The sequence below is a fragment of the Culex pipiens genome, chromosome 3, assembly GCF_016801865.2.
Source record: "Culex pipiens pallens isolate TS chromosome 3, TS_CPP_V2, whole genome shotgun sequence".
NCBI classification, from domain to species: domain Eukaryota; kingdom Metazoa; phylum Arthropoda; class Insecta; order Diptera; family Culicidae; genus Culex; species Culex pipiens.
Window position 1 is genome coordinate 167527936 of NC_068939.1, and position 12104 is coordinate 167540039.

The following is a 12104-nucleotide window of genomic DNA, read 5'->3' on the forward strand; positions in this document are numbered from 1 at the left end:
TGAAATTTTTGAAATTTTTAAAATTTTTGAAATTTTTGAAATTTTTGAAATTTTTGAAATTTTTGAAATTTTTGAAATCTTTGAAATTTTTGAAATTTTTGAAATTTTTGAAATTTTTGAAATTTTTGAAATTTTTGAAATTTTTGAAATTTTTGAAATTTTTGAAATTTTTGAAATTTTTGAAATTTTTGAAATTTTTGAAATTTTTGAAATTTTTGAAATTTTTGAAATTTTTGAAATTTTTGAAATTTTTGAAATTTTTGAAATTTTTGAAATTTTTGAAATTTTTGAAATTTTTGAAATTTTTGAAATTTTTAAAATTTTTGAAATTTTTGAAATTTTTGAAATTTTTGAAATTTTTGAAATTTTTGAAATTTTTGAAATTTTTTGAAATTTTTGAAATTTTTGAAATTTTTTAAAGTTTTTGAAATTTTTAAAATTATTGAAATTTTTAAATTTTTTGAAATTTTTAAAATTTTTTGAATTTTTAAAATTTTTGAAATTTTTGAAAATTTTGAAATTTTTGAAATTATTGAAATTTTTAAAATTTTTGTAATTTGTAAATTTTTTTAAATTTTTGAATTTTTTGAAATTTTTGAAATTTCTAATTTTTTTTAAATTTCTGATTTTTTTTAAATTTTAAATTTTTTTTTAAATTTTTGGAATTTTGAACAAAACCATTCAATAAAATTTGTATCAGCCTAACGCTTAAGGACGTATTAGACTACGACAAACAAACTCGCAAACATAAATAAAAACGTTTTTACAGTTTGGCAGTTTGCCTGCTCTGTTTGTTTGCATGCATTTGTTTGCAGAAACGTCAGCCTGCATACGTTTGGCTTTATTTGCGAGTTTGCCACAATCTGTCAAACACAAAAAAAGTGCGAGTTTGTTTGTTTGGTTAGCCATAGTCTTATAGCTTCTTGATTTGTACAATGTTGATCTGACTTTGGTTGCTATGGGCCTTGCAAAGGAAGTAGTTAGTTATCTCGTAATCTACGCCTACTACGACCAAATTTAGAGAAATCATCTGAGCAAGCCTTCAAAAATCAGCTTTTTTACGTAGCAACGATCGGTAGACGGTAGATATTTGGCTATGAAGTTTTACGCAAGTTTTAGGAGAAAATAAACAAACGCAAGAGATTCATTTAAATGCTTGTTTTTATTGTTAAATATTAAAATAGATTAAAACGGTGCAAAACATAAATGTTAGAATTACAAACGTGATGACAGTAATTTAAAATTTGATGATCAAATTAAACTTAAAATATATTCAGTTCTTACCATTTGTCTTACCATAAATGTCTTAAAATGTAAAGGCCATTGGATTTGGTTGATAAAAATTGAGCAGTACAAAGGTTGCTTTGTTTAAAATATGACAAGATGTTTTGATAAACTTATGAAAAATGGGTGTTATTTTTGGTATGCCAATAAATTTGGCTGAAAAATTGAATAAATAATAAAAATAAATAAAAACGTGATGTTGTAAACGACGACTCACTGGAACAAACGTAATGAAAATTTGGTATCGTTTTAAATTTGGTAATCGGCATCATTTCAAACTAATCGTATCTTTTCTTAACTCAACTTACAAGCTAAAACCTAGCACTACAAAAAAAATATGATTTAAAATTCACACCGGCCTCACTTGGCCTCCTCTTTCTTGAACACACTCTTCATCATGTGCCGCTTGACGTCCTTGGTGGACCGGCGCAAACTGCTGCGCAGCAGCGAACCCGCCGCACTCGGCCCGGAACCGGTCGCTCCGCTCGAGATGGGCTTGTACTCGCCGGTGGCCGGCTGTCGGAATACGGTCCGTGGCGCTTCCGCAATGATGGACATTTCCAGAACGCCAGGGTTCGGGGTTGGTTCCGGATCGTCGTAGTCTTCTAGCGTTTCTTCCTCGAGGTGTTTGGGCTTGTTGCCGGTTTTGCGACGTAGACTGTGGCGGATGGTTGAGATGAGGCCTTCCTTGGGCTTCTCGTCCAGGTCGGTTACTTGGGGTTGGTTTGTTTTTGGGTGGATTAGTTTGCGGAAGCTGCGTCGGATGGCGTCCTTTACTTTGGAGCCTTTGGTGGTGGGTTGGAGGTCTGGGAGTGGAGTTGGTTGCTTGAACTCGACTGGGTCTTCTTTCTTGCGGTAGGCTCGCTGGAACGGTGCAGGGTTGGCGAATAGGTCCACGTCCTGCTCTTCGTCCTCAAAGTCATCGACCTCCTCGAACTGAACGTCCGGATTGGTTATGTCGATGCGGATTTCTTCTTTGATTGTGGTTTCTTTGACCACGGTGAACGTGGTTTGTGCAGGAACTTGCTGTGGAGGCTCCTCGATGACCTTTGCCAACTCTTCCTCCGGTTCTGGATCTTTGGCGGCTTCCTCTTCATCCGAATCTTCCAGCTGTTTGAGCTTCATGGAGAGATTGCTGATGTGCTTGACGTCGATCAGACTGCGACGAGTCTTGCGCTTGACTCCAGTTGATCCAGCAGGCCCATTGGTAACTTGTCGACGGGCTTTGGCCTCGTTCATGCTGTTTTCCAACTCCAACTGGTAACAGTCGAGTTCCTCTCCGATATCTAGAGGTTCCTCGCTAATAACCGACAGAGACTTGCGTTTTGTGACGGTTGCATTACGCTTGGGAGTTATCAGATTTCCTTCAGCTGTCCCTGTTGGTTCCGGACTAAACACCAGGTTCTTAGCTAACATCTGACACGGGGTCAACGCGCTAGCTGGAAGTTCCTGCAAAATAATATTGTATTACAATATGTTAAAAAATTAAATGCAAGTAACAATAACTACCTGAAAATTAATCCGATGGTTAATCGACGGCGTAAACGGAACGGCCAACGCGTACGTTTGCATCTCCAACCCAGGGTTCTCGATCCCCTTAAGCTCCTCAGCCGCAACTCCCGCCTTCTCATTACCGACACCCGTCTCCACCGGCCTAGTTATCTCAAACGGATTAACCCGTTCTCCCACGTTATCCTTCCCTTTAATATTCAACGCACCATTCACAAAGCACGACTCATTTTCCCTCCGTGCCGCGTCCTCACTGCGTACAATCTCAAACGGATTAACCGTTGGCTTATCCGCTGCCTGCAGATTAAGCCCCGGATTGACGAAGCAACTCTCCTCAAAGTTGTTGTTTATCTTCTTCCTTTTCGTCGGCGGCTTCCTAACCACCTCGAACGGGTTCTCCCCGGTTCCGTTGGCCAGCTCGGCGATCGACTTCACCTCCATGCACGAGTCCGAAAATACGTTGTAATTCTCCTTGTTGTGTCCCCCTCCATACCGGAAGCTCGGATTCTCAAACGCACTCCCGTCCACCGGCCTGTTGTGGATCGGCGTCGACGACGGAATGTTGAACGTCTGGTCCGAAAAGGACGACGACAGAAACGGGTTCGTGTCCGCGTTGCGGCGACGTTTCTTGCCCGGAGTCTCCACCGCCGGCAGCTCGAACTGATTGTTGTCCACGATCGGAGCCATCTTGGGCACAAACGGCAAACGGTCAAATTCGGAGGGCGCAGTCCCGACTTCCAAAATGGGATTTTAAAACGCGATTTTACAAACTTCAAGAATCACTGTCGAATTCAGCTACCCTCTTCTCAACTTTTCATCCCAAAATATCACGTTTTAACTTGTTTGGTCTCAATTTAAAATGCAATTTAGCGCTCTCCTCGTACCTTGACGCGCAGCAGATGCAACCGTTTTCTTTCGTTCTGCTTTGCGCCTTCAGACTTTTTTCTTCCTCCTTTTGTTTATTTCGGTTGGCAGTACCGATGTCAAGAGAGCAAAACTTGTTTATGGCACGCGTAGCTGACGATTTTATGGCACATAGTTGAAGGTGGCGCCGCCAATGTGTCGTTGGTGCTACTAGCAGTGTAGACAACTGTTGGTGAAGAGCAAATTTCATGGTTTGACTAATTTTAAGAATGTTTGTTTTGTAATTCCCAGTTTTGATTCTCGATTGATGAAAAAAATAGTCGAAAGCTTCAATCAGAGAGACTTTATACAAAAATAGGATAAGTATAATTTCATTTTTATTTAACTGATTGTAATGTTTGTTCAAGTTAAAATTATTTGAAGTTTCTGGTTTTGAAATAGTAGTTTATGCAACAAGTTGCAAAAAGAGGATTTTTTCAGCACGAGTCGTACATTTATCCAACGAGGTTCACCGAGTTGGATAAATACGAAGAGTGCTGAAAAAATCCTCTTTTTGCAACGAGTTCCATACAACATTTTTTGCAATTCCAAAAAACACACACTGAGTGAAATTTTATGTCAAATTTTCATGTATTTTGTCAATAAATCGTTTAAATCAAAAAAATGTTGAAAAGTGTTCCTTTTCGAAACAAGTGCTTAAAAGTTCAACTTTTCAGCACCCATTTGAGTGCTGAAAAGTGGAACTTTTCAGCATTTATTTTGAAAAGTGTTGCTATTCGATTCTGTTATTTTTGGTACAGAAAAGTAGGCTATTTCGTCGTTCAGGAATGACAGGAAAAGTATGTAGTTTCACGACGGAATTGCAAAAAAAGCACATTTACTTATTGGAGTTAAATGTTAACCCTATAATGCCCACACTTTTTTCGACTTTTTTTTATTTATTCCCGAGTTTAAGAAGTAATTTTGAGCAACTTTACTGCAGAGCGAGTTGTGGGGCTATAACCTTTTCGTGACCCCCCCAAGAAAAGTTGACAGTTCGGTATGAGAGCGTTTGACGGTGTGCGCGCTTGAGGTTCTTTGGGGGAAAAAATAAAAAGATCAAAAATATTCAAAAGTTAAAATTAAATAGACTAAAAATGTTTATTCAAAAACGTTAAACAACAATTACTAATTATAAACAAAATTTAGAAATCAATATTTAAAATTTCTTCAAAAAATCAGAAAATTAGAAATTTATGAATTCTAAAACTAGACAAACTAAAATTATGAAATTATGAATTATGTAATAATGAAACTATGACATAAGAAAATTAGGAAACTAAGAAATAAGGATGTTAGGAAATTCCGATATTAGGAAGCTAGGAAATTAGGAAAATTGGTAATTAGGAAAGTATTGAATTATGTAATAATGAAATAAAGAAATTAGGAAATCCGGAAATGACGAAATCAGAAAATTAGGAAATAAGGAAGTTAAGAAATTTGATAATTCGGAAATAAGGAAATAAGAAAACCAGGAAATTAGGAAGTAAGGAAATCAACAAATATGGATGGAAGGAAATTAGAAAATTAAGAAATAAGGAACTTAGGAAGCTAGGAAATTAAGAAATTTGGTATTATAGAAATTGGGAAATAAGAAACTTAGGAAATTAGGAAGCTAGGAAATTAGAAAATTTGGTATTTAGAAAATTAGGAAATAGGGGAATTAAGAAATTCGGAACACATGATATCACGACTTAATAAAATAAAGAAATTAAGGACATTAGGAAATTTGAAGGTTAGGAAATTGAGAAATTTAGGAAATAAGAAAATTAGGATATTAGGAAATAAGGAAATCAGAAAATTAGGAAAAAAGGAAGTTAAGAAATTTGGTAATAAGGAAATTTGGTTATTTGGAAAAAAGGAAATTAGGAAATTATTAAATTAGGAAATTAGGATGTTAAGAAATTAGGATAGTTGGTTGGTTAGGAAATACGGAAATTAAGAAATTAGGAAGTTAGGAAATTGAGAAATAAAGAAATTGAAAAATTTGGGAATCAGAAAATTAGGTAATTAGGAAGCTAGGACATTTGGAAATAAGGCAATTCGCAATTCGCAATTCGCAATTCGCAATTCGCAATTTTCAGTGTAAGAACGGGCCTTGACCGATCTTATGCACCAGGTTCCCGACGAACACGCACTGCCCTTACACCTACATCTCACCCTTGCTCTGAGTCAGTACGAGCAGCACGCTAGAACACGCTTTGAGTGTTCGTGCCAGGCATGCACACCTTCTTTTCCGGTTACGCATTTAAACTCGGCCGGGGGTGGTACATTACGTAGGGTTTGATGTAAGTATAAGCGCCTAACCATTCATTGTGTGCCTATCAACTTTCATTAAAGCAAAAACTGTTTTATTTTAGTTTGAAATCAAAAACTAATTGTTATTTTACTGTGTATTGTTTTCTCCTGAAATCTTTCCTAGTGTTGAGTCGTGTTTATCTGTTGCTATTTCTTTTGTCGCGGTGTTTTGTTACAATATTTTGATCCTAAGCATTTTAGAAAAGTTTATCAAAAATACAATAGTAATATTTGTGTTAATCCTTTAATCATTCCATAAATTGAGTAAGGGCTCGAACCTCACTTGCTTAAGAAAAAGGTGAAGTTTCAAAACAATGGACAGTGAAGGAAATATACTATGTAAAGAATCAATAGTAAAAGAAAGATAGTAGAAATTAGAAATTATTCAAATAGATAAATAAAGAAAATGCACATGATAAACAAAATTGACATCGCTGCCAAATTAAGGGAAAGCAGACAGTTTGTTACAGCAGCATCAATTGGTAAAATAGAGTGGAAAAGTGTTGAGAAATAAGAGAATCAAATAAGTAAAATCGAAATCAAATGGAGGATAGTAAACAGAAGCCGTTCAAGAAAATCAGTGAAACAAAATAAACAGAAGATGGCTGTTAGTTTAAATGGAAAGAAGAGAAACCCCGTTCTGTGATGCTCAGGTACATCCACAGCAGTTGACTCAACATACTGCGAATCCAAACAATACCGTCTACAATCACAAATTACTTCCCTTTCCCACATTGACGCGCCCCTTTCTTCTAGCCGTCTCTACTCTGACCCTCGCTGGTCAAAGGTTTACGAGTCGTTTCCACAGGCCACCAGCTAGGTTACACCTTGTCATCATGATGACTAAACCAAGCCAATGTGGAGGTAAGAAAATAGGACACTTGCAAGGAACCAGAGCCATGCTGTTTTGTCCAGCACTACGGACGTAGTTGGGCTCATTCCAGGATGTTCCTCGCCTGGATGTGTCAACCGACGAGTATCATCAGTATCATGCACCCTTGGCCTGCAGGACATTTGGAAATAAGGCAATTAAGAAATTTGGAAATTATGTAGTAATGAAATAAAGAAATAAGGAAATAAGGAAATTGGGTAATTTTGATGTTGGGAAATTAAAAAACTAGGAAATTAGGATATTAGGAAATCAGAAAATAAAGAAATTAGGAAGTTAGAAAAGTTGGTTAAAAGGAAATTTGGTTATTTGAAAATAAGGAAATTATGAAATTTGGAAATTAGGATGTTAAGAAATTAGGAAATTAGGAAATTAGAAAATATAGAAATTAAGAAATTGGGAAATTAGGTAATTAAAAAATAAGGAAATAAAGGCTAGTACAATTGTTTAATTTTTTTCTTAATTTCTTAAATTCCTAAATTTTTAAATTGTTAAATTCTTAAGTTCTTCAATGTTAAATTTTATTTTTTTTATTTTGAAATTCTTAAATTTTGAAATTTCTGAACTCCACATTTATAATTCTGGGATTTTAGTTTTTAAATTTTTGAAAAATTTGAGTTTTTGAATGCTAGACTTTCGGGTTTTTCGTAAATATGTTCATTAAATTTCTATATTTCAAATTTTTAAAACTTTTGAAATTTTGACTTGTAATTTCTGAAATTTTTCAGGTTTCAATTTTTTAATTTTTTGAGCTATTGAGTTTATAAATGCTTTAATCTCGACTTTCATCTTATTTTTTTTTAATTCTGCATAATTTTAATTTTGGATCTACAAAATAAAGATTTTAAAAATGGTTGGAATTTCCTTCATATGTTTTTTTGTTATTTGATATTTCTGAAATGTCTATTTTTCCATATTTTCGAATTTTTATTTTTGAGCTATTTTTATTGTTTAATATCAGATTATTATTGAATTTTTCAGTAAGAAAATAGATATTTGTATGATTATTGTCAAGTTTATTTTCACTCCGGTTCCGGAACTCACAATCCAAAGGTTGCTGGTTAGTACTAGCAATAGTTGACCACGCGGGCCAACAGCAATAAAGACAACTTCTATTTTTTAATCCGTTTCGATCATAAAACTAGATCTGTCCCTTGATCTGCTCTTTTTATTTCAAGCTTCTGCATTTTGAGATTCGCCGGGATTTTCTATTATTCTAACGAATATAAAATTATTTAAACGTTTATAACTTTCAGTCGCATTCAAAAAGTAAAATTCAAATTCTTTAATTTTTTCATCAAAACATATCACAAACAAGAACCGCGCCAAGAAACGTCAAACGCCACTTTCCGTTTATGTCCCTTTTCAGCTGCGTGCCGCATAAGAAAAAAAATTGTGACCTTTTCCTTGACCGTTTCTTGGGCGTTTTTTTAAATGGAGTTTTGCGATCCTTCCGATCTGCATACTAGCCTTATGTGTGTACAAATGTACAAAATAAAATAGAAAAAATAGAAATGGAGCAACAAAAAAATCTAATAGGGTATTTTAACCATTAGTGGACCCCCTAGTAGAGCCGAAGCACATATTTCACAAATTTGCTATATTTTAAGCACTTTTTCATAACCCTTTGTACAAAATAATGGAATCTGGAGTGTTTTGAACAATTTTGAGTATTTGTTTCATCAGTTTTTTGTTTTTGAGCAGAAAAATAGCCATTTGAAAAAAAAGTTTTTTTTGCCCTTTTCCTATAGTGGACCCGGGTCCATAATCCGATTGTGGACCCGGGTCCACTATAGGCAAACTGTTATTTTTATACCAAATTTAACCGATGTTTGATGTTTTGATGCATGGTGTAGGTCTAATCATAGATATAATGAATAAAAGTTGGATTTTGCTCACTTTTCATCATGAACAAATATGTTTTGTTAACAAATTTGGCTTTAAACAAGAAAAAAAACCTAACAGACATTTAAACACATTTATTTCCGAAAAAGATCCAAGAAAACGTTTCAAAAACCACTGTAATCATACAAATAGTTTAAAAAAGTAATTTTGATGCAATTTTTTTTATATTAATTACATAAATGATTGACCGAAACTAAACAATAGTTTTGTTTACAGTTGCTGATAAAACCACGCATGTTTATTTAAAAATAATGTTTTGTTATTGATTTATTATTATAAAATATCATTTCAAACTGCAACTATGATGCTTTAGTTAAGTACCATTAACTAAAGTTTTGATTAATTATAAATTCTTTCGGCTTCAGCATATTGGTACTTTTAACATAAAAACAGCTATATTTATACTCATAATTGAAAAAATATGCGTTTAAGTTGATTACAACAAGCATTCTTTGTATGTTTAAGAGAAACTTTTGCTTAAATACACAGTTTTCTTTATTTTTGTAAGTTAAATTAACAGGGGTCCACTTTTGGAAAAGTTTGGATTTTCGTTGTCCTATATTGGACCCCCCTAATTTTTGCTCGAAAATGAGCAGTTCTTCGTTTTATTTTAGTAAATTTACTTAAACTTACATTATTACGACCTGCTGAAGTTGAATAATCAGTCAAAAAATGATTGGATAGTTAATTCAATCATAAAATATAAAAGCAGTTTTGTTGTGAAAATGCTAGTGGCCATGCATGGCTGATTTCAGATGTCGAACTCAAAACACTTATTTTGGCTGAAAGGACACGTCAATGTCAGCCAACATTGTTTTAAATGATGCTGAACTTGCCAAATAAAAGATTTGTAGACAAAAACACGCTTGAAATTGTGATTTTATTGAATTTTTCATCAAAAACCCTTCAGAGGGTCCACTATAGGAAAGGGGTCCACTAATGGATAACGTACCCTAGACATGGAGCAACAAAAAATCTAGAATAATAATCTATAATTAAGAATAAATTTAAAAAAATCAAATATTTCAAAATAAAAAATCTAAAAATTTTAAATTTTGGAATTTTAATCTCAAATTTTTAAATAAAAAAAATGGAAGCATTGAGGAATTCAAAAATGATAAAATTGAAATATGATCAAATTTTAAAAAATGAAAAAAAAAAACATTTGAACTAAAAAAAAGATTTTTAAAATACAAGCATTCAAAATATTATAATTGAAAAAATCGAAAAAATTCATCAATTCAAATCTTTAAAAGTGATAATTTGTGATTTGAAAAGTTGGGTGAAAATTGAATTAAGACTTGTATGGAAATGCTTATGATGCAATTGTCTTTGGGCAAAAGGAATGATAGAAACAAATTTTATTCGAATTAAAAAAAAGCTTACTGAAGTCGATTTTCGAAATTAAAAAAAACTTCCTTGCAAAATTGTTGAAAAAAGCTGGGAAACAATGTGATATCACTACGGCAAAATAACCACCAAGACTATTTAAATTTCCACTTCATTTATTAATACGCTTCTACTGTTTTACACAGAATAAAATAAAGATTGACATAAAAATAAATACAAAAAATACAATTTTGGCTTACATTTCCCCTTCACGCCATCCTGGACACATCTATCACCCGTGTGTCGTCTGTTTGATGTGAGAGAGTTTTTTTTTATTTCATCTGTTTTCATCTCTGTGACACCTAACCACTTCATGCACGATCATTTAGGTTTCTTTGTTTGCTCTAACAGTTATTGAGGGAGGTTGTTTTTTATCTTATTTTTTTTTCTATTTCTCTGACGAATGTTCACTATTTGTAACATTTTGTTTTTCGTTTTATTTGTGCATGAAAATGATGGTGTGGCGTGCAGTTTCTTTGTCTCTTGTAATGACTTTAACTCAACCTTGGAAAATTGATTGAGCAGGAAAACAAAATTAAATGCAACTAAACTAACTGGAGAAAACACATTTGGAAAGAAAAAGTAAACTAAACGAAAAAAAATAATGTTTCTAAAACCATGGCACCCTTTTTAATCTTTCCACTGTCCATGTCTTCTCCATCTTCTTCTTTCTTTTTTTTGCGTTTGCTTTGTTTAAAAACACACTAACAACTCCGCTGCTCTCTCACAGTTCTCTTTCGCGCGCGCGCTCTCTTCTCACTTCCAACCTTTTAACACGCGCTCACCTTGTGTATTTCGAGCTGTTTGCTTTGCTTTTTACCCTAAAAATAACTGCAAATCTTACAAAATAGGCGAAATTGTTCTTTTAATGCTCATTTTTTATGTTTCTTCTTCTTTTTTATTAAGTGTCTAACGAGTTTCTTTCTTGTATTCTTACATGTTTCTGTTTTTTTAATTTTAACCTTAAAAATTACTAATCTTACTGTCTCTCGGTGCAGTTTCGTAACCTGCGTGTACGTGTTTATATTTTCATTAAATCTTAGACCGTGTTGATTTAATCAATGAATTCAACACGCACCTGCGTGTGTGTGTGTATGTGTGGGTGTGTGAGTGTCGCCCACCTTTGTCAGACTATTACCTTGGTATTGATGTTTAAATTTGTTGTTTTCTACACGATTTTTTGCTTGTTTTTCTTAATTTTCAATTTCTTGTTCGTCTAGTGAATATAATATATTGTTTCAAACAGTACAAGGTTTCTATTTTACATACGCGCGCGCACACTCCCCCATTCGAGGGCAGCAACGCGGTGCTAAACTACGGAATTTCTCAACGTCAGAAACGAAATCGTACGGATGGCAGCACGGTTCGGGCAGGGCGGACAGTTTGACAACACTGCACGTTTCTTTATCGAAAAATATCAGCATTAATAAAAAAAATAATTATTTTAAAAAAGGTTGGGTGAACCGAAGTAAGCGTGTGCTGTTTGGAATGTTTACAGTGAAAAAAAAAGACAAAAACAAAAATTAACAAAATAGAAGGAATTTGCGCAAAATTCACTAAAATGTTGTCAGGTATTTATAAATGTATTTTGTTTACAAATCTTTATATTTTTTCCAGATTAGCAAAAAGAACTAACATCTCTCAGATTTGGCTAAATATTTTATGATAAAATACAAAAAAAAATTCTTCGTAATTTCAAAACCATTTTTCAACATTTTTCAAATTTCTATTGAAAATGTCCAAATTCTTCATATTTTACAATATTTCTGTCCTTAATTTTGTAACATCAACTCCAACTCAACTCCTTCAAATATAAAGCTTTTCAATAAAATCCAGCTCACTTTTTTCAACAGATCCTGTCAACAATGTAAAACCCGTGATGCATACGATCTTTTGAAAAAGTACCGCCTTCATTAAAAGGTGTTTA

General features: G+C 33.5%; 1 protein-coding gene across 1 annotated transcript; it reads right to left on the bottom strand.

The window, feature by feature from the left end:
* Positions 1–1149: 1149 nt before the first annotated feature.
* Positions 1150–3760, bottom strand: LOC120418587 (uncharacterized). The gene is made up of 2 exons (XM_039581035.2): positions 2794–3760; positions 1150–2733 (listed from the first exon to the last, which is right to left on the bottom strand). The coding sequence occupies exons 1-2, from the start codon at positions 3478–3480 to the stop codon at positions 1645–1647; spliced, it is 1776 nt and encodes a 591-aa protein (XP_039436969.1). The 5' UTR covers positions 3481–3760; the 3' UTR covers positions 1150–1644.
* Between the last annotated feature and the right edge of the window lie 8344 nt (positions 3761–12104).

Excerpts from the sequence above, each read along its gene's own strand:
- LOC120418587 (XM_039581035.2), bottom strand. The coding sequence starts at position 3,480 with ATGGCTCCGATCGTGGACAACAATCAGTTCGAGCTGCCGGCGGTGGAG. Across the intron at positions 2,734-2,793 it reads ACCATCGGATTAATTTTCAG|GAACTTCCAGCTAGCGCGTT; the intron begins GTAGTTATTGTT and ends ATTATTTTGCAG.